At 47.9% G+C, this 20,771-nt stretch overlaps 2 protein-coding genes and 1 long non-coding RNA gene across 8 annotated transcripts in view; 2 read left to right on the top strand and 1 right to left on the bottom strand.

The window, feature by feature from the left end:
* KDELR1 (KDEL endoplasmic reticulum protein retention receptor 1) overlaps positions 1–20,771 on the bottom strand; it is a 130,292-nt gene that overhangs the window by 3,494 nt on the left and 106,027 nt on the right. For all 4 annotated transcript variants that reach the window (XM_081167173.1, XM_081167174.1, XM_081167176.1 and 1 more), the window contains 3 exons: positions 3,347–3,488; positions 1,505–1,605; positions 454–612 (listed from right to left, as the gene is read on the bottom strand). In XM_081167173.1, the coding sequence (XP_081023299.1) occupies positions 454–612; positions 1,505–1,605; positions 3,347–3,437 (351 nt within the window). In that variant the 5' untranslated portion in view covers positions 3,438–3,488. The remainder of the gene's footprint in view (positions 1–453; positions 613–1,504; positions 1,606–3,346; positions 3,489–20,771) is intronic.
* LOC308571570 lies at positions 4,045–5,456 on the top strand. Its single transcript, XR_014001529.1, has 2 exons — positions 4,045–4,123; positions 4,368–5,456. It is a non-coding gene; the product is annotated as an uncharacterized lncRNA (long non-coding RNA).
* The window catches only part of GRIN2D (glutamate ionotropic receptor NMDA type subunit 2D), a 59,520-nt gene continuing 53,955 nt past the window's right edge, over positions 15,207–20,771 (top strand). The window contains exons 1-2 of one of the 3 annotated variants that reach the window (XM_081167078.1): positions 15,207–15,223; positions 16,308–16,378. The gene's annotated coding sequence lies outside the window, so the exon portion shown is untranslated. Of the gene's footprint in view, positions 15,224–15,470; positions 15,670–16,307; positions 16,379–20,352; positions 20,451–20,771 lie in introns of those variants that run through there. The other 2 variants (XM_081167077.1, XM_081167076.1) reach the window with 2 other exon arrangements.

The raw sequence follows: 20,771 nt of genomic DNA on the forward strand, positions 1-20,771 counted from the left end.
TTTTCAGGACATATGGCAAGCCTAGACTAGAGTGAATTTGGTTACATAGGGTGAAGGGCTTCAGACGCAGCCATCCTAATGGAGAGAAAGCAGCACCAGGATGGTCACCTCTACATGCCTTTCTCTGCATTTTAAACCCCCTGCCTTCCAAACTTCTGACTGAGAGGCTCAATTACGCTGGGGGGGGGGGTAAAATGCACAGGGAAGGACACCCCTGCATACCTTTCATCTCCATGGATTTGTGCATTTCCGCACACGCAACTGGACACTGCTGTATGGATGCGTTACTATGTGGACAGGCGGGACTGAATCTTGCTACATTTGCTGGCATGTGGCTCCTACCAACCCCTACATGCGTGGAGCCAAAAAGATTGCCTTCCCCTGCTTTATGAGACAGCCGTTTGGGGGCTTGGATCTTAGTGCAAAACAACACCAACCTATACATTAAATTACCTCTAGCGGAGTGAAATCATGATTTACTAGGAAAGCTAACACTGCTGTGGGAACGACCAGGAACTCCACTCGGAAGGTGTCATGGTTGCCATCATAGGTGGCTTTGAATTTGCTATAGATCATCCACACTGTGGCATAGGAACATGCAATATAAACCACCTATAGGAGACAAAATAGATCAAGAGGGATCACTGAGATCAACTATCACCCCACCACCCCAATTCTTAATGTAAACTAGCCCTCCTATAGTCTAATCATGTTACAGAGAATCCCTAGGAAACCTGTCTTAAAAATTAAATAGTCCCTCTCATATTTCTAGATTCAAAAGCCCTCTTTAGCATCCAGCCAACCTCCCCCATGCACCCCAAATCCCTTATAACAATGTATTTCCACCCTTTTCCTTAATTCTACTAGCCTCACATTGAAAAGTGGTACACCAGGCTTGTAGATCTTCTCAGTATGTTCTGTAACTTACTTTTCAGTACTCTTTTTCAAAGTTTTAGTTCACTGTTTTGCTTTTAACCTTCTGGTATAATAATATGCTGTCGTTAAGCTTGTCCAGAAATATGGGGCAGAAAGACTTCAAAGTCTTAGACTATAATTATTCCGCCTGATGAAGTGCCATGCAGAACTCAAAAGTTTGCTTCCTCTTATATCAACATTTTACAACTGCATCCTGCACACATATACCTGGAGATAAGCTTCACTGAACTCAGCAGGACTTACTTCTGAGTACAAAGGCCTGCACATGTCACAGTTGAACAGTGCAACTCTACCTAGTCAGAAGTAAATTGTATTGAGTTCAATGGGGCTTACTCCCAGGTAAGTGGGCACAGAAGTGCAGCCTGCCTTATCCTATCTCCTACTACTGTAACCGACTGTGGTGTCAAGGTGTTTCAGGCAGAGTGAGGGGTAGAAGCTGAGAACAAGGCCTTCTCTCCTACCTAAACATTTCCCTTTCTCTCTGATTTATGCCAGACCCACACTTCATCCAAGCCTGTTATGCTCTCCTTCCACCCAGTCCCATCTAACGCACGGTCAAAGCCAGTACCTTCATGGAGGTGTTGTACAAGGAGATGTAGTTGGTGAAGAGGTCTAGGTACCGAGTGGTGAAGACAATGGCAAAAAGAATTTGGCTCTTCCCAGAAATCCCTGCACAGAGAAGCACAGGGCAGTGAAACTCATAACCACAAGGGTTCTGTGAAATAACAAACGTTTAAAGTAGCCATGTTCATTCACAATAATTTTACACACACACACTCAAAAACAATATAGTAATCAATATAATGAAGAATTAAACAAACTCTTCAGGATTTCACCATCCAGCCTCACAACCGCTCAAGCCTCAACACAAAAAATACATAGGCATACCACACATAGGCACAGAATAAAAATAATTCAAAAGAGCCACAGAGGCAGGATGGTAGTGTGCTGGGATGCATCTCTGACTGGGCCTAATGCATGATATAATCCACGGCCTTTCCCAGTTCTGCCCAGCAGGAGGAAGTTTCCTATTCAGGCCTGAGGAAATCCACACATGTGCAGGGCCTCTGGCTTCCCTCCACCCAATCCTTTTACTCTCTACAGACCACCCAGACAACTAGAAAACCAGATTCTTTTTTTTCAGGAGGAGGAGACCTAATAAACTTTGCCAGTCTAGTCTGAACTATATTCCACGTCATCATCCAGCCTCTGTCAAGTTCCATGCAACCAGCTTCTCCCCACTGAATTCCACAAAAGGATAAAATTAAAACTTCCACTTTGATCCCCCCTCATTATAGCTTTCTTCCCCACCCCAAAGGCCAATTAACCCATGCCTGGCCAGGATAACTATGCTACTTTGGCAAGGGGAGGTAACCTTTCTTAAAAGCAAGCTTCATATACTATGTTTTAGTTATAAAGCATTGCTATAAAAGATGAATGGTAGATCTCCTTTTAAAGGACGTTGAATTCAACACAGATACATAGATCCTACACATAGAAAAAATTATTCCACAATCAGCCACCAGCTTTAACAAAATCATTTTTTTTTCCTGTAAGGAAAACTCCCAAACACATTTAGGAACATAGGAAGCTGCCTTATATGGAGTCAGGGGCATCGTTCAAGAGAAAGCAAACTCACAACATTAGTAAAGTTCCTTAATTACTGAAGTTTATACGAACTCTTAAGATGATATGGAAATAGATGTTTAAATCTACTATCTGAAAACTTTTAAAATGATAAAGGGGGGACATTTCCATATCTTTAAGGTTGCAAAATTTATGCAGTTACCTAAAAGTAATCCTCACTGAGCAAAGTGGGGCATGACTTCAAGTAAACATCCATAGACTCAAGTGTCTGTAGTTTGAGAAGGAACTATTTAGCAAAGGAAAGGTTTAACAAATAATAACCAGCTATATGGTTCTGCATTCCTTATGAAAACAGATTTTGTTGTGCATGATGTTTCAGCAACAGGCAAGAAATAACTTTTCTATTATCAAAACCCAGTATCACATTTTTAAAAATTACATTTCATAAATCTCCAAGTCAGGAAGAAAACAGAATTGCAACAGGACTGTCTTTCAGTTCCTGAAATAGAAACCTGGGAAAAAAATAAAGGGAAATTGCTTAATTTTAATAAACCAATAGCTAAAAAATAAAGCTAAGTTGTCACTATGCAATTCTGTGGCAGGTTACTCAGAAGTAAGCTCCAGGTGGGCTTACTCCCTGGTAAACGTGCATACGATTGCAGCCTTCAAAGGAAAGGAGAGTAAGTGCATGAGTAAATTACAAGCGTAAACTAGTCAATTACAGGTTGTCTCCCATTGTTATGTGATCACTTTCAGGCCGGGAATAAATAACATTTTACATTCCCACGTAAGAGAGTGAGCAGCGGAACGCCTTCTTTCTTACCAGCACATGATCTTGTCTTCCAGATCTTCAGCAGCAAGATGATTATAGCTAATAGATGAGAGATGTCTCCTAGGAAGCGGAATACATTCATGGTGTTCCGGGTGTGTTGTGGATAGATTTGCTTAGCTTCCTAGCGGGAAATCTGCGGAAAGAGTAGACGAATATAACCTTTGGGAGCAGGAGCAGATCCCAGGAGGATGGGGGTGGGTAGTGCGTGATCGGGAGGAAAAGAATCTTTTGTTTTTATTTCTTCTTCCTTTTTGATCAAAGTAAGCTGGCGTGTGTGGACGTAAGGATTCCTGGGAAAGAAGGCCACAAAAGGGGGCGGAGGAAGTCTCGCCACACCCACAGCTGGGCTGGGTTAGGGCAAGCTGGAGGGTTGGGACTCGACTGAAGAAAGCGGCGAGACTTCCAGCTCCTATTTCTGGCTTCCGAGCCGAGGGGCGGAGTCACTAGCTTAGGAAGGTCAGAAGGGTGTTCCAGAGCCTGGAACGGAAACTTCATAATAAACACCAGCAGATAATAGCTTGCATGCATACTGAAACGGGGAGGAGAGTGGACGACACACACACTTTTGGTAATCTCCAGGCATCAGTACTGGTGACCACATGCTTGAGGTGGTAGACGGTTTTGTCTACCCGGGTTCCAGCATAACCAGCAACCTCTCCATCGATGCTGAGCTGGACAAGCGTACAGTATTGGCAAGGGAGCTATGACAATGGCTCGCCTCTCCTAAAGGGTATGGGAGAATGTGATGCTATTACATCCAGTACAGTGGTACCTCGGGTTACATACGCTTCAGGTTACAGACGCTTCAGGTTACAGACTCCACTAACCCAGAAATAGTACCTCGGGTTAAGAACTTTGCTTCAGGATGAGAACAGAAATCGTGCTCTGGCGGCGCGGCAGCAGCGGGAGGCCCCATTAGCTAAAGTGGTGCTTCAGGTTAAGAACAGTTTCAGGTTAAGAACGGACCTCTGGAATGAATTAAGTACTTAACCCGAGGTACCACTGTACCAAGATGAAGGTCACCCAGGCTTACTTGTTGAGCATGCTGCTTTATAGAAGTGCATCGTGGGCCACTTATACACGACAGGAGCAATGCTTCAACATTTTCCACATGCACTGCATCAGGAAGATTTTGGCCGTCACATGGCAGGACAGAGTCACAAAGAAAGATGTGCTCTCCCAAGCTCACATTCTCAGTGTGTTTGCACATCTGTACTGGCTTGGTCATGTCCACAAAATGGAAGATGGAAGGATCCCCAAGGACATGTTCTATGGGGAGCTGGCTTCATTACAAAGGTGTCTGCAAACATGACGTGAAGGCTGGCAGTATCAACCCTGCCCTGTGGGAATCCCTTACAGACGACTGCAGTGCCTGGAGACCAGAGGAGAAATGACCACTGGGAGGAGCAACAGAGTGAAGAAACGCCGTGGTGCATCTGCAATAGCACAACTGGATGCCTTCATCTGCCCCAGATGCAACAAAACATGTCTCTCCTGTATCATTCTCTACAGCCACAGCATTGTAACTGTCCAGCGGTTTGACTTCACCCCCGAAGGCTTCTGAGACAGATGGATGCCAACCAACCATCTGATCCACCAGAACAGGGACTGGAAACCTGTTGCGCTCTAGGGATTGCTAGACTCCCACTCCCATCATCCCTCACCATTGGCCATGCTAGCTAAGGATAATAGGAACTGGGAGTCCAACTGGAGAGCTGCAGGTCCCGTCCCTCCTGCATTGCAGCCACTTCCCATCCCAGTAATCACAAGAGCTCGTTCCAATCCACTCTCCAGAGTTTGTGTTTGGTAGCATTCTGTCTTTCTCTTCCTGTGCTGTGGGGAATGGGTGGCAGCTCAACTAGGAGAGGGGTACATACTGCAATGTTACTGGGTGTGGAGTCTCAAGGAGTCTTTAGGAAGTGGGCAGAAAAAAGCTTGGCTCTGGTAGGGGCAGCTGTGCTTCATAGGAGGGCCTGAGCCCAGCAGAGGGCGCTGTTGCCAGCCAGTGGAATTTCTGCAAAACTACAAAGCTCCCCAAAGACCTGCCCTTTCCCCCTCAGTTATGATGGCATATTGGCAATAAAAAATTAAGCTAGTTTAATTGTCTTGGTGTAGCCAGTTATTAAGGGTGATGCACATGCGCGCACACATCAGATATGTCTGCATATATCTGTTCCTGTCCTGTTGGATGTAATTTTTGCTGCCCCCTGCCAATTTTCAAATTTAGATACTTAATGTAAAATATAATAGTAAAAGTGGTTTGGAACAAACAGTTCAATGAAAATTACAATCATAATCATAATATATGTATGCAATACAACATATCGTGGGAAGTTGCAGCGAATCATGTCTTCCCACCACATGCACATATAGCATATGTCACATGTTTTGAATCATAATGCATGACAATCTATGCACCTTTCACAGAAATGCCTAGGCAGCAGTGACTCCCATGTAGGAGTTTCATCATTTGTGAAGTGTTCCTCACTGAACAGTGCCGAGCAGAGAGGGTACCGCAGGGGGTGTCAGAACAATGACTTAAAACAGAAGGCGAGAGGCAGGGGGTGTCAAATGTTGGTGTTGCACAGGACTCCACTCAAATTTGAAAGCCCAAAGTCCGCCACTGCTGAATCCCACCCCAAAATAATGAGAGTCTGGAAGCACCCCTAAAGAGTGAAAAAGTGGTTTGTCTTTTCTTCATCTGCAGTCTCCTTTGTGGACAACAGAGGGCAGTGTAACCTCAGGATTGGTATTTAGTCCCTTCCTGTTCACACAGTTTTTTGTTTTTTAAAAAAACACTTTATCCACAGGTGGACATAACTCCATATCAGTTGAAGAGTGTTTAGGGACATGTTTAAAAGCTTTGTAGACAACTACAGCTGTGGATGATTTCTGCATTTCTCACAGTGCTGTGAGACTTTCTGGCCCAGACATTCATAAAACAGGCAGCTAGGATAAGTCTGCTCTGAATCCAGCGAGCGCTTTCTTCCTCCCCAGTTTGTACTGTCAGGTTTGTGGCTGCTGAGCCTGGATTTGACAAGACCCTGCCTAACTTGTGGTATCTCACTAAAGTGCTGTAGCTTCACATTTGATCAGTTCTACTCCAGCGAATTGGGACAAATCTTTCACCAAGCCAGACCACTGATCCATCTAGCTCAGTCTTGTGCTAACTGCCAGTTGCTTATTGGGATTTCTGAGAGCAGGGTCTTTCCCAGCCCTACCCGGAGCTGCCAGACATCAATGGGACTAGGACATTTTATATTCAATGTGTTTCTTCTATCCCTGAGCTACAGCTATTTCCCTCCCCCTGCCCCCAATTGCTTCCCTTGCTTTCTTCAGAGGCGCCCGTCTGACCAATAGTCTGTGCCTCTGGTTTTCCATTCAGGAAGAATGTATTCAAGGTCTGGGTGCGAGTTGTGGTAACCAGGCCTGTAGTTAGTTGAAGTCCTCTGGAGTCCTCTGGTCTGCATGCAGATTCAGCTTTGTCTTCTCCAGAGAAAGGGTGGCATGTTTTGCGGACTCCAGCTTGTTTGAATCCTGACAATCCCATCTTTCTTTTTTGAAGAGACAACATGATTCTAATCGGGCTGTTGAAGCATTCAGGCAGATCAAAAGACTCAGGAACACAAATCTCTATTCATATGAGGACAATTCACATTAAAAGCGTCCTTTTTTCTCTTTTTTCATTTAGAGGGTTGCAAAGAAATCTCCAGAGAATGGGATGGTGCCCTCCCTCCCCGCTGTTTCCCCTGTCCAAGTTACTGACCTATGGCTGCCTTACATCTTTTTTCTCGCTGTTCAAGTTATGCTATTTCCAAGATTAGCATAGAATAAGCACAGCACCCCTGTTGACTGCTGCTTGGCACCTGCCACATCCACATAAACTGTATGAAAATGATATGCATTTAAAATGTGCTATTAGCAGTGGCTTTCCAGCTCACGGCATGTTGTTTTCCATCTGGTCCTCAGAGGTGAACAAACAAACCAATTCCACCCTTCCTGTGGAACTGCACAAGGGGGAGAAAGCTTGGAATGGGGGAAAGCCAAGAAGCCTAGCTCCAGAGAAACCCTGTCCCATCTATAGATTAATTAACAAAATGCTATCCTTCCCCTTCTGATCATCCAAAGAGCCCGGCGCCCCCCTTTGTGCCATCCCCCCTCCCCCATGTTCCGACTCAGTAGACTGCAGACTCTTGCATGGCCAACCCCCAACTCTTCCCTCCCTGTATAGCTCGCTAGGTTCTTCCAGTGAACCCAAAAATCCTGCTTCCCAGGGCATAATAGTTATTCTGGCCTCATTCGTGAGGAGCAGAGCGTATCCGAAAAAGCAATTAACAAAGTATTTAAAAAGCAGGGAGACATGAATTTCACTAGGCAGCAACTGCCAATGGCAACCACCATGGGGTGGGGAAGAGGAATAAATGAATCACTCTCTTTCCCATTCACTGCCACAGAGACCCCCAAGGCCAGATGGTACCACTTTCCTCCTCATATAGGGGCAATAAACATAATGGGCCTTCCTTCCCTTCCTCGGGAGCCAGCTTCCACCTACCGCATCCAATACCTCCCAGGAAATGTCGCTGCCAGGTGGGGGTGGAAGAGGAGCACACACCATTTGGAGGCAGGGAGAATTCAGGACCTTCAGGGGCTTGTGAGGGCTGCCTTCTGCATTAAAGCAAGGGATGCCTGGAATCAAAATATGAGGGGTTTTCTGGGATTGAGTCAAATTTGGTGGGCCAAAGCAGGGGAATTTTGGGTTCGGACTTCCAGGATTTATCTTGTGACAGGGCTCAGCCAAGCCTCAGCCCTAGAGCCTGCTGTCAATGCAAGGTCCATCCTGGAAGGGTGAACAATAGAGAAAAGGGCCTCTAAACGTGCACAGGGTGTCGCCCCTAAATCCTGAGCAAATGCAGCCTACCTTTACACAGCCTGCCTCAAGAAGAGAGGCTTCTGGGGAAGATAAAAGTGCTGAGGCTCAAGTCATGTCTGGTTAAAAAGAAAAAATCTGAAGGCATGCAGGTGAGAGAATGTCATTTGGATCAGCTGGAAGCCTGGAATTCCTGAGTGGAGAGGACAAATCAAAACAAAGAAGTCAAGCAATGCACACATCAGGAACAAAGTCGATCCAGATAGGTTTGAGTAGTGTAACGTTTCATTACACTTCCAGGTGTCGTCTGGGATGTACATTTTCTAGCCTCCACTCTGGTTGTAGGCCTGGCTTTTTTGATGGTTGTTGCACCGGCTGCTGCTGTGGCAGTTTTAATTGCGTTGGAATGATTAGGGGGCTCAAGTGAGAATTTTGCACATCTTCTGTAACATGATGTTCCCACATCTACAAAGAACACACTGTTCCTGCACAAGCTCCCATACTGGAGCTGGAGAGAGAGAGCGCAAGAGAGACAGAAGAGGAGTGGGGTGCAGGGAGAGAGAGACTAAGAAAAAATGTGTATGCAGGAGTCTCTGGATTCAAGCACCTGTGTGAATGGGGAGCACCTGGCAAATGTGTATGAAAACACGTGCAGATTAGTATATTTCTCTTCACACTGTACACACACCTGCTTGTGTCTCTTTTGCCCTGGGTGAAATCGAGAGCCTAGAAACATGCTTTCATATTAACTGTATAATGTGTGTATCACAAACCTGTGAATTGTTCTGGTGAGCGTTTGCTTGTGAAAAAGTTATATCTGCAAGCAAATGTTTGTGCACAGCAGGGAAAGTGTATATAATTGTGTAGCTCTTGGTGTTAATCCCACAAGAGAATTATTCTTACATTTTCAGTTGGGAGCTTTTTAGTTCTGAAAAGGAAGGTGGACATGAGAGAAATTCATAAAATTATTAACTGTGCAGAGGAGGAAATTCTTAAGAACAGAATTCAAGATTACCCAGTAAAACTGTTCAGAAATTGGTTCAAAATTGGTGCCAGGACATCCTTTTTCAAAGAGCTTTCATCTATGGAGTTCACTACCATATGAGGCAGCAATGGCTGTTACCTTAGGGTGCTCTAACAAAAAGTCTGATTAGACAAATAAGTGGAGTTTAGGGCCAGCAACAGCTTATTTGTCATGGCAGTGAAATGGAACCTCCATATATAAAGTATACCTCAGAAGAACAGGGGCTGGTGACATCAGAGAGGAAAGACACTGCCTTCATGTCCTCCTTGTGAGCACCCAGCAGCTTTTGGCTTGCCTGCTACTGGAAGCAGGATGCTAAACAGAAAGGATGCTGGTTTGATTCCGCCTGGCTATTCTCCTCCTAGGATTGGGGCATATTCAGCCCTCAATATATACACACCTGAAAATGTAAAAATAAATAAATATGTGTGTGTGACTGTGTGTGTGTTTCTGTATCAACATTAATTTCCCCCAGGGGTGTTTTTTTAAATGAGTGGCTTAGTTTTACACCTGTGTGTCAGTAGATATTTATCACAGCGTGTACATATGTGTTGAATGGGTGGATCTGTATGCCTGCACAGCATCTTAGACCTCCTTAGACACCAATCTGCAGTCTTAGGCACACCACCAGTCTCAGCCATCTCCAGCGTTAAGACACCCCACTTCCCCTCTGTTAATGACTCTCCAGTACCTCCGCTTTAAACCACTAGAATATTCTACCATGCTGTCAACCATGATTCTAATGTGGGCTTTTTCTCTTTGTCTGTAAAAGAATACATATGGGAGGGAAACACCCAAGTGGGGGTGTGTGGAAATGGTACGTTAGAATACAGAGAATCCACAGGGAATTTCCAGGAAAGATCTGTGAGCAAACACAAGCAGGAATTGTGCCTCCTACTCATGAATTTTGCCTGCCAAATGTACTTGAATTTAAAAATCTGACGTAAAAGTATCTGTGCTCCTGCTGGCCCCTGGTCATGAATTTTTCCTTCATGTGGATTTTTAATTCTGATGTCAGGCTCTTCCTTACCTCCACCCCCACCCCGAGTGCTCAGAACCTCAGTTCCCAAACCCCCCTGCTGCTCTAGACCCCTGTCACCTCACTGCTCCCGCTTAGAGAACCCAGGAGTCCTGCCCTCCTTCCCTATGCTATCCCATTAGCCCCCATTCCTTTCCCTGAAGGGAGGACAGATCTCTCTCATTAAAGGCAGCTGGAATCCTGGTGCTGGACATTTTCATTCTCTCTTGTGTCTATTTTTCTCTCTCTTTCTTCCTCATTCCCTTGTTCCCTGCCAGCAAAAGTCGAGTGTCATGAATAGAGAAGGGATCCTTTGTTCCTCCGAGCTGTTCAGCTTTCCCACTGCTGCTGGAAGGACTCCGCCAAAATGCTCCCCCTTTTGTGGTATCTGTGTTTCAAACTTCCCAGCCCTAATTCTATGGTTGCAGCAGAAGCCGTGTGCTGTGGAAGAAGAAGAAGTGGGGCAGGGGGACACAAGTGGGAGAGAAACAGGCATCTCTCAACAACCTGGAGGTAGCTGCATCTTAGCTCAGTGGTGGAGCATCTTCCTTGCATGCAGAAGGTCCCAGGTTCAATTGCCGCCATCTCCAGGTTAGGGCTGGGAGAGCCACTGCCAGTCAACTTGGACAACATTGAACTAGATGTGCAAATGGTTTGGCTTAGTATAAGGGAGCTGGGGGGGGGGAATCCCTGGAGAAATAGCTGATCCCAGCAAAAGCTGCATCAAGGAATGAGGTGACACCTCCATACTGTTGTGAGTTTGGGGGATTCCACATTTTTTAATTAGCCAGGCAAGGGCCATAATGCCCCCTGGGTATGGGTCCTTAGTGTAATAAAGGAGGTTTCTCTGTACCAGAGGGCAAATGGGTCCCCCCCCCAACCTGGCTGGTAATGGGGAAGACAAAGGCAGAGTATGTGAGCTGGGCTAGAGGCAGGCTCACACTCACCTGAAAGTGAGAGCCATGCTTGATTTCTGCTTGAATCCAAGGCTGTGACAATGAGAGAAGCAAGATCTCCTGCGCTGTTAATGCTGTGAGCCCCTCCATCATAGACTCAGGTTGTATACATGTGTATATAAAACATATACCCTAAAGACAGTCTCTGCTGTCCCTCATTCCAAGGAAACCAAACCCTGGGGAGACCCCTGGAACCTTGCACCGCTTGGAGACTAGGGTGGTGTGCAAACTATAAACAGCTGCCCCAGCCTGCCAATAAAAGCTTCTGGGTTCAGTGAGTATTTGGATATAGAGACTGGACTGGAACCAAGCAAGGCTTGGTGCTAGAGAGGAGGCGATAGGCGAGTTTCACAGCTTGTAGGTTTGGGTGAAGGGAAGGGAAGCAAAGGTTGGGTTGTTCTGGGTTTTTTAAATTTTTTTAGGAAAAAGCATTAAGATGGTAACTTTATGTAAACATAAATTGCTCCCAACCCTGTATTGATTGGATTGCTGTTTATCCTACTCACTATTCCAAAGCAGTGGATCCAAAGTTCAAAATATATTCCAATCTCAGGTTAGGGTACGTGTATTTAGCAAACTCAAACAGCAATATGTGAATTATCTGAAAGTAACACCATCTGCACATAAAACAGATATGCTCTCCTCCCAAAACAGATGAGGAATACTTTCCTCCACTGAATAATTACTATACTGCACCAAAATTGTGCCACTTTTTATAGCATGCTGCTTCTGTTAACATGCCAAAAGAGTGGCATCTTGATTTAGGAAGTAGAGAGGTCTCCCACACCCACCCCTTTTATTCCATATGAAGAGTTAACATTGGAGTTTTGAGCATCTCTGGTACACAAGGGCTCTGTCCCAATGCAAGGGAGTTATTTTTATTTATCCTTACCATTATTTATGGCATTTATATACCATCCTTCTTTTCATAAGAGCCCAGGTTAGGCTGGATCCCCCAAGTTCCCTTCCATCCCAAACATTTTATGAGTCAGATATCAAACAGCTACAACCATTAGGAAAGTTTTAGAGGAATAAATTTGTAGTCTGAGCCACAAGATGAGTAGAGACGGAGGTAGCTAATCACAAGGACTTCCAAGTATGATACTCTTCCAGAATCTCAGGGGGCAAAAGCGATGGAAACTCGGGAAATCAGAGACCTGGATTATTTCAAAAGGACTCACTTTTATTCATATTTGCCAAAGCATTATTGGCTGTTGCAAAGTTCTGGAAAGCCCTCATCTCCAATATGTTTGAAACCTGATACCAACAGATTTGGTTTTTAGCTTTAATTAAACAACTGGCTGTACATAGAACTACACATATACATAACACCTGGATTGACAACTTCAATATATATTAGTCTGGTTTTATTACATATGCAGCTACTAAAGAACACAACCAACCACTCTCATGGGCGTAGTCAGGATTTTTGTGAGGGGGCAGAACCAACATGATTGGTCAGTTGGTTAATTAGTTCTATTGTTTTACTTGATGGGGGTGCAGCTGCCCCCCCCAGCCTCCCTTGGCTATGCCCAGGACCACTCTCTCTCTCTCTTTTTTTTTTTAAAAAAGATATTTATTAAAAGTTTTTAATCCCAGGACCACTCTCCACACATGGATTGCTATGGCAAGACGCCTTGAGATATTTTCAAAATCTGATCATTTCACAAAGAAAACAGTTTTTGCATTGAGTGGGAGTTGTGATTTCTTTGTAAGTGTTGTTTTTGTTTTGTTATGGTATATACAAAAATAAACAAAACACATATTTAAAGAACCACAGACAGCAAGCTCTATAGGGCAGGGACCTATTCTCTTTATGTTTCACATTGATATATATAGTCATATAATAATTCAGCTATTGACTAGCAGCCTGCCATGAAATGATTTTGAAAGGAAACTGTGACCCAGAAATTACTATTTTCAATTTTCAGTGGAGGATTTTGGGGTGGAAACTGTGTCAAAAAGGAAATACGGATCAATGAGAACAAGAAGTGGGCCATTCTAGCACTCCACAGAAAATTCCAAAGGGCAATTGCTCTCCAGCCCTGGAAGCATGGGGGGGGGGGGAGGCATCCAAAGAGATTTTGCAACTACAGTGAGTTACTGGGTAGAACAGACCTGAGTTCCAATAAAATTCCCCCAGGGTGTGTGATATGGGTGAATTTTGCATGGCACCCATGCCTCCCCGATTAACTCACCTGGGTCCAAAGAAGAATGTTTGCTCCCAGGTCAAGATGGTCAAGGAAGCTGAAGGTGTGTGTGCCTTCTCTTAGTGTGTGTTTTGGCTCACTCACTTGATTCACCTGGGGCTCTCCTGCAAGCACGTTGGCAAGCAATCTTGGCAAGTGGCAAGAAATCTCCCCTCCTCTCTTACTCTCTGCTGCAGCCTGAATTATATGGATGAATCTTGGAGGACTGAAGGGTAGAGCTCAGCTGGTAGAGCGCAAGACTCTTAATCTAAGGGCCATGGGTTACAGCCCCACGTTGGGCAAACGACTCCTGCACTGCAAGGTGTTGGACTAGATTACCCTTGTGGTCTCTTCCAGCTTTCCAGTTCTACGAATGATGTGTGTGCATGCATGTGGGGAGGGGAGGGTTGCACTTCAAGAGTCTTTGCTGTCTTCTTGATCCTTAGGGGGCAGATGCTGAATCACATTACAAATGGCAGGTGGGAAGAGCTTAGAACAGTTTTGTGTCTGTAGTGCTGGGCGGGTTGTAAAAAGGGACGGTGCAATTCTCCTGGGCAGAGCCAGGGAAGCGGGTGGTTTGGAGGAAAGTCCACAGCTCAGTGGTGGAGCAGTGCAGAATGTCCCACGTTCAATCTCTGGCATTTCCATAGAGGGAAATACTGGGAAAGACTTCTGTCGGATTCTGAAACCCTGGAGAGTCAACGGCAGTCAGGACTGAGACATGTTCCTTGCAACCCACCATGAGTCTTTGAAATATGGCGGGCTATAAATCCACTTAAATGACAGCAGGGCTTCCCTACCTTCCAACAGTTACCACCAAAAGATCCAACACCAAACAGGATTCTTTTGCTCCTTCCCCAACTTGGACTAAACCTGCCTTTGTTCTCAAATGGCTTCCCCGCTCTCCGTGGCTCCTGCACTTCCTCTTATACTCCGCCCCCATCCCTCCCGCCGCGCTCCCCAGGCTGCCAACAGAGAACCAAATGGCAGGTGGGGACCCGGCCCGTGCAGCGCCCTCTAACGACACCCGGCTTGTACTACCACAGCCATTGATTCGTTTATTTGACTTCACTTCTTCTCCCACCAGCGGCTGTGTGACAAGCTCTCCCCTGCTTGGCTTCTCATAGCCCTGTGGTGTCTCTCTCTCCATCCTGCGTGACGCTACAGGGACAGAACCAAAAAACCTGTTTTTACTGCCTACCTTTGGTAACACGGGAGCGGGATGCTCGATCTTTTTCACTGCTTTTTAAAAATGTCTTCTCCAGTCTCCATCCATCCTAAGCATCTCTCTACAGTCTTCATGGCAGGGTGGATGGCAGCCAAAGGAAGACTGGCATGATCCCTCTCTACTCCGCCCCCCCTTCCACTCTTCTGCAACCCGGCTGGCTCGCCTTCTGATCGATGCTAAGCAATGGGCAAGCTATATTTGCATACATCCCAATGATCAACCATATGCAAATGGTGTGGTCTTTTTACCTCCCCCCCGCGAGGTCGCCTCTTTCTTTCTCGCTCTGGGTTAGTTCGCACCTCTAATGCTGTGGGCACGTTGGGAAGGCAGAGGGAGGGAGGGAGGGATTTTTGCAGGCAAGTAAGCGGAGACTGTCAAACTTCACCTTTCTCTCTGTGTTGCATTTCCGCCTCGACCTCCTCGCGTGGCCGTGGGAGACAGAGCACATCTCCCACGCAGAGGGGGCGAGCCCCCTCCCCGGGTGTGGGCCCCCCCTCAACAACACCCCTTGATCCCCCCCTGATCCCGGCCTCTGCCAAGAAGACCCAGGGCTCCCAGCCTCACTTCAGTCGGAGGAGCCAGGTTGGTGCGTGCCGGCTCTCTCTCTTTTTCGCGCGCGCGTGGATGTGTGTGCGCCCCCCTTACTTTTGAGAAGGGATCCGGGGAAGCCAGGGATCCGATCCAGCTCCCCGCACCCCCCCCACCTCACCAGCGCCTAGGACTGCAGCGCTGTGCTTCGCCTGCTCTGCCTCGCTTTGCAACCTGCCTCTGCCGTGGTGTTGGTGGGGACGTGGTGTTGGTGCGGAATGCTAATGACCCTCTCTGGCGTGTGTGTGTGTGTATGTGTGTCTGCGTGTGTGTATCTTTGCCTTGCGCGAGAGAGGGGAAAAGAACAGACGACGTGGTCTGGTCTGCGTTAAAGGAATAAAAATATATCAGCGCCCGCTCGCCCCCCCTTCTCCTCCTCCCCATGCGCTTCTCTTCACCTCCCCCCTTTTTTCCTTTTTGCACCGCCGCGTGTTTTTTAGAAAGGTGACCCGGGAAAGGGGGGTGGGTGGGAAAGGAAAGGAAAAACCGCGGGGGGGGGCCTTTGAAATAAATAAATAACTCAACTCTCCGAGCGATGCGGAGATTTCTAGGCTCAGGGCCTCGGGGAAAGGCAGCCTGCGAGGGAAGAAGGGAGACTTGGGCTTCTTTCTTTTCTTCCGCGCGAGCCCTCTCGGCCCAGGCGACCCTCCGCCCGCTCGCCCACCCGCCTCCCCGGCGCCGGTTTCTCTGCTTTAACTTTGGGATGCAACATGTGTAGCGCGGAAGCTGCAACAACCTTGAACGGAGACAGACGCGGAGAGGGCGCGGGGGGGGGGCGCGGAGGGAAAGGAAGGCAAGCGGGGAGGGGGGGGGCCCTGAGCGGTGAATGAAGATCGGGAAGAAATTTTTGGAAGGGAAGGGAAGGGGGGGGGGGAGATAAGAGGACGAGATGGGGGGAGGAGGAGGAGGAGGATGCTGTTGCTGCTACTGCTGCCGCCGCTCCTGTGGCTGGTTGGATTTAGCGCTCGTTTGATTCCCCGCAGGAGGAAAGGAGATTAAAGCGAGGGGGAAATGGGGATGATAAATAAAATCATTTTTTTGCAAAAACGAGAGGAGGAAAAAACCTCTTTTTTTCTCTCCAGACGCGGAGAAATTTTTGCACCCCTTCCATTCACCTCTGGCTTATTCTGTCCTCGGGAGTTGTCATGAAAAGGTAAGAGCGGTTCCCTTTATTTATTTACTTAAGACACCCCCGTCCGTCCGTCCGCCCCCCCCCCCCAATGCCGAGGAAAACGTCCGTCCGGGTGTTGTTGTGCAGGGTCACGGGCAGAGGGATTGGGGGCTTGGAGGAGGTGGAGGGAGGAGGGGGCTTCTCTGGCACCTCCCCCCCAGCACCTTTCTCTCTCTCGTGTGTGTGTGTGTGTTTAAAGAAAAGTGATGGGGGGAGCTTGAACTGCCCCTCTCCATCATATGGATGATCTCGAAACACGTCGGACTAATGTGCAAGCTGTCCCTAGTTAGAGAGAAAAGCCCGCACCCCCTTGATTTAGGATTTTGCCCTTTTCCGGGGGGGGCCGATACCAAGGTTTGACTTCAGACTTCTAACAGCACCCTTTCTCTCTAACACTCCCCCCCCCCGACTGGGTTGCAGGGAAAATAATAGTGACACCCCCGTTTCTCTTTCCCTCCCTCCTCTCTCTCTCTCTCTCTCTCTCTCTGTGTGTGTGTGTGTGTACACGCTCGCGCGCGATTTGTTTGTGGCATTAATCACCCAGACTGCAAGAGTATGAGATGCAAAAAAGAAAGAAAGGCTTTTTGTTGTTGTTTAAAAAACCTTCCTTCTTATTATTCTGAATTAATTCCAACCTATGCAACTGCAAAAGAATATCAGAGAGACAAGAGGCGTACAGACTTGATTGCAGCGTCTGGCTTTTCTTAGCAGTCTGTATTTATTTTATTTTTTTAGAGAGACAGAGGGAGAAAAAAAAAGAAAGCCAATTGAAGGGCATCCACCTTTTTTCCCGTTGAGAGACAAAAAGAAAAGCTAGGAAAGCGGGGCCGGGGGGGATCCCTTCTTTCCCCTTAGAGCGGAGTCTTTTTCTGGTTGTATTGAACGGCCTCCGTTAAAGCGGCGTAAGGGAAAGGGGGGGGATCTAGTAGGATCGGGTCCCGCGTTCCCATGGGAGAGCGGAAGGGTCTGGAGGGGCGAGTGGGAGGAAGGCTCTCCAGGGACCCTCTGGGAGCGGAGCCTAGGCAGTCGGAGCGAATAGGAGCCAGGAGACTTTGGCAGGAGAAGAGCGCCTAGTGGTTAGTGGGCCCGGGCAGTACTAACGAGGAGCATAAAGGGGTGCGGTGGGAGAGAGAGCCAAGGCTCCTGGATCTTCTAGGAGGAGCGCGGGGCTGAGAGCAGGAGGGAGCCCAAAGCAGGAGGGAGCCACTCGATCCTTCAGGAAGGGAGTGGATCGCGGTGGTTCAAGTGAGGCAAGGAGCCAGACATCTTCAGATTTCCACTGGGGGCTGGAGGACTGGAGCAACAGAGCCCCACCCCCCAAAAGGATTCTCCCACAAAGGGGAGGGGCGCTGGAGAACCTGGGGTGGGTGGGCGACAGTGTGTGAACATTGCAGGGTTGTGCCCATTCCCCCCCCCCCACACACACACACACACACACACGTCCGTCTGGGTCCTAGACGCCAGCGATGCCACGCGCCCTCTGAAATTGGGTTTGGAGGTGTGAGAAGAGCCAGAGTCAGGCCCCCGCTTGGGTCTGCCAGAGGATCTCGCTGGGTGTGAGCTGCAGGACAAAAGGAAGCCCAGCCTGGCCTGCCTGGATCAGAAGCTAGCTGAGGTGAGAGCGGGGTTGAAAAGCCTGGTGGAGCTGGGGAGGGAAAGGAGACTTTTCCCCAGCGCGGTTTGGTCAATGAATGATCATGGAGGGACCACACCTCTCATCAGCAGCAGCAGGAAGGCCAGCAGAGGGAATCTTAAGATGGCAGTTTGCAAGCCCAGGGACGTGTGAATGGAGGGGTCCCAAGCCAGACCATGCCAAGGAAGGGGCTGCTTGAAGACGCTTAGGAGGTATTCAGGTTCCCCACCGGGTGGCAGGCTGGCTCTTACAGAGGTAACTCTCCCTCGCAAAGTGGGGCGGGGAGGGGGGCGTTGATAGGAGGTTTGCCTAAACTGGCCTCTTAATAAGGGTTTTGACAGGTAGGATGGGAGTTAAAGAGGATTTTATTTGTGAGCGGGTGGAAAGGCTGGGATGTTGAGACAGAGAGTGATTTATCTACCATTAAAAGAAAGGAAAAATCTGCCATTTGAACGCCAGGGCTGAAGCACAGCAGAATCCTTTCTGAGTCTGTACTCTGCCCAAAATGAGTTGGGAATGGATGTATCCAAGATCTAGCAGCAGGGGGTGGGTGGGAGAGAACTCAGGCATCCTGGTTGGCTCAGGCCCCTCCTTCTCCCAAAATGACAGAGGGGGCTGGTTTCCTAATTCTAACCCTGGATGCAGAGGACTGGGTCCCCCCCCCCCCCCGGGCTTCCCCATTCTCAACCCAGAAGCCGCCTCCTACGCCACCCCAAGAGTCCAGATAAGGAGCACACTTCCTTCCCCATCCTTCCTTGGCTCCATGTGCCTGAGGAAGAAGACATCTCTTGGCCTGCCACATCTGCCTTCCTCCCCAGCATGCATGTGTGCACGTGCACACATGCACAGCAGTGGCTCCATGCTTCCCATGCACTCGTGGGCCCAAGGAGGAGGTAGGTGGCTTTGCTGGGCACCAGTCAGTCACTGACTGAATAGTGGACTGGGAAGGGCACAAAGGTAAGAGAGAGGAACAGAAGGGGGGTGTTGATGACCAGGCCCCTGAACTCCTTCGGAAAAGGTTTGGTCATTAAGAATTGGATGCAGAATCCCCTTCCAGCACCTTCTGCTTTTCCCAAAGAATTCACAAGGTGATTCCTCACATGCCCTCCTAGTGCTCAAATTACTGGGCGGAGTGGGGGGCAGGTGGGTGAGAGGTATACTTTTTTGTGATGCCTCTCTTTAAAAGGCACGGTTTGGCTAAAATGGGAGGAGTCAGGAGGTGGGGCTTGTCCATTTTAATAAGGCCCTCTACCCTTACCCCCATAGTTCAAGCACGGTGCCCTCTCTCCCGCGTATGTTGGCATCTGGGCAACTCTTTTCATACGTAAGGTCTCATGCCAGCCCATGGGAACAGCCATCTTAACAGAAATAGCAGCAAGGTGTGAGTGTGAAAAGGAATTGAAGGGAAAGAAAAGAGGGGGCCAGGGAATTTAGGGAGTTGCCTGGCGAAAGGCCACAGATCCCTTCTTTTTAAGAGGTGTCTTGCGATTCAGCATGCAAAGCACTTGCACCACCTATGATCCCTCAACAAGGCAGAGGGGCAGAGGCTTGGCTGGAGAACGTGGGCCACATTCTCATGACCACTTGCATGCCAAGCAAAGGGTGAGGCAGTAGGTGAAGAAGGTAATGCCCACAGGGTGCTGTTTAATAGAGAGGAGCAAGGCAAGAGGTGCTGTACCACAAGAAGAAAGGTGGGAACCATTATAGGACCTTTGGCGCTTGAGTAAAGAAATACTGTCTTGTTTTTGTGTGTGTTCCATTCAGTATTCCCTTTTCTCTGTCCTGCTGCCTTCTGCTAGGTTCAGGACATCCTTCTCTAAAAAGCTCTCCTCATACTTCATGCACAGTCCTTGAAATACCTATGGAACTCATTGTCACCGGACAATGCAAATAGGTAGGGATTCAAAGTGGGTTTTTGTTTTTGAAAGGAAGGGAATCCTTCGAGAGAATAATGGAGAACGGGGTAACACTGATAGCAGCCAGCAAAGATGGGTGCAGGAACCAGCCTCTTGCGGAAGATGACTGTGAAGCTGAATGCAAGGCAGAGGAGAACATCACTTTGTAATTACTACTGTGGTTTCCTCAGGAAACAATGTTTTCCGTGTGGGGAGGTGGGGGCGGAATCCCTAAGGTGATGCTGGCTTTTCCGAAAGGATGTGTGAGCTCCGGCTTTTCTCATCCTTTTCTCAGCCCAGTTTCTTTTGCAGGTGGGTGTATTGCTACAGCCTGCAGGCTAGCTGGACCACTTTTCATCTTTTGTGCAATCTTGGGGGCAGTCTGTGGCTGCCGGTCACAAAGATGTTTCTGCCCGCTTTTTCCCTAGGATTGGAAATGGGGCCACACAGTGGGCTCCGCAGCTGTGGGGGCTGAAGCGCTATTTTCCTTGCCGGATTCTGGAGACTAGATTAAGATGGATCATTGGTATGGCCCAGTCTGATGGTGACTATGACCTTTGAGTGTGTGCATCTTTGTCTATGAGTATCTGCGCTTGGGACCCCACATCGTTGGGTGTGTAGTATCTGAGCGTGTGCTTCTTTTCATGTGTCTATGTGGGCTTTTCACACCTGGAGTCTGGCCGTTCACATGTGAGATTGCTAGCATTTTACAAAGCAGGTGTGTCCTTGGCTGTATCAGTGGCTGTTTCTGCCTTTCCGATTGTGCATGTGTGTCAATGATCCTCTTTGCTGCTGTTTCGGGTGCATCAAAGGCTGCCTCTCTTTACTGATCCCTGTACTGGGGTGT

Source organism: Podarcis bocagei (assembly GCF_964188305.1).
Source record: "Podarcis bocagei genome assembly, chromosome: 13".
NCBI classification, from domain to species: Eukaryota; Metazoa; Chordata; class Lepidosauria; order Squamata; family Lacertidae; genus Podarcis; species Podarcis bocagei.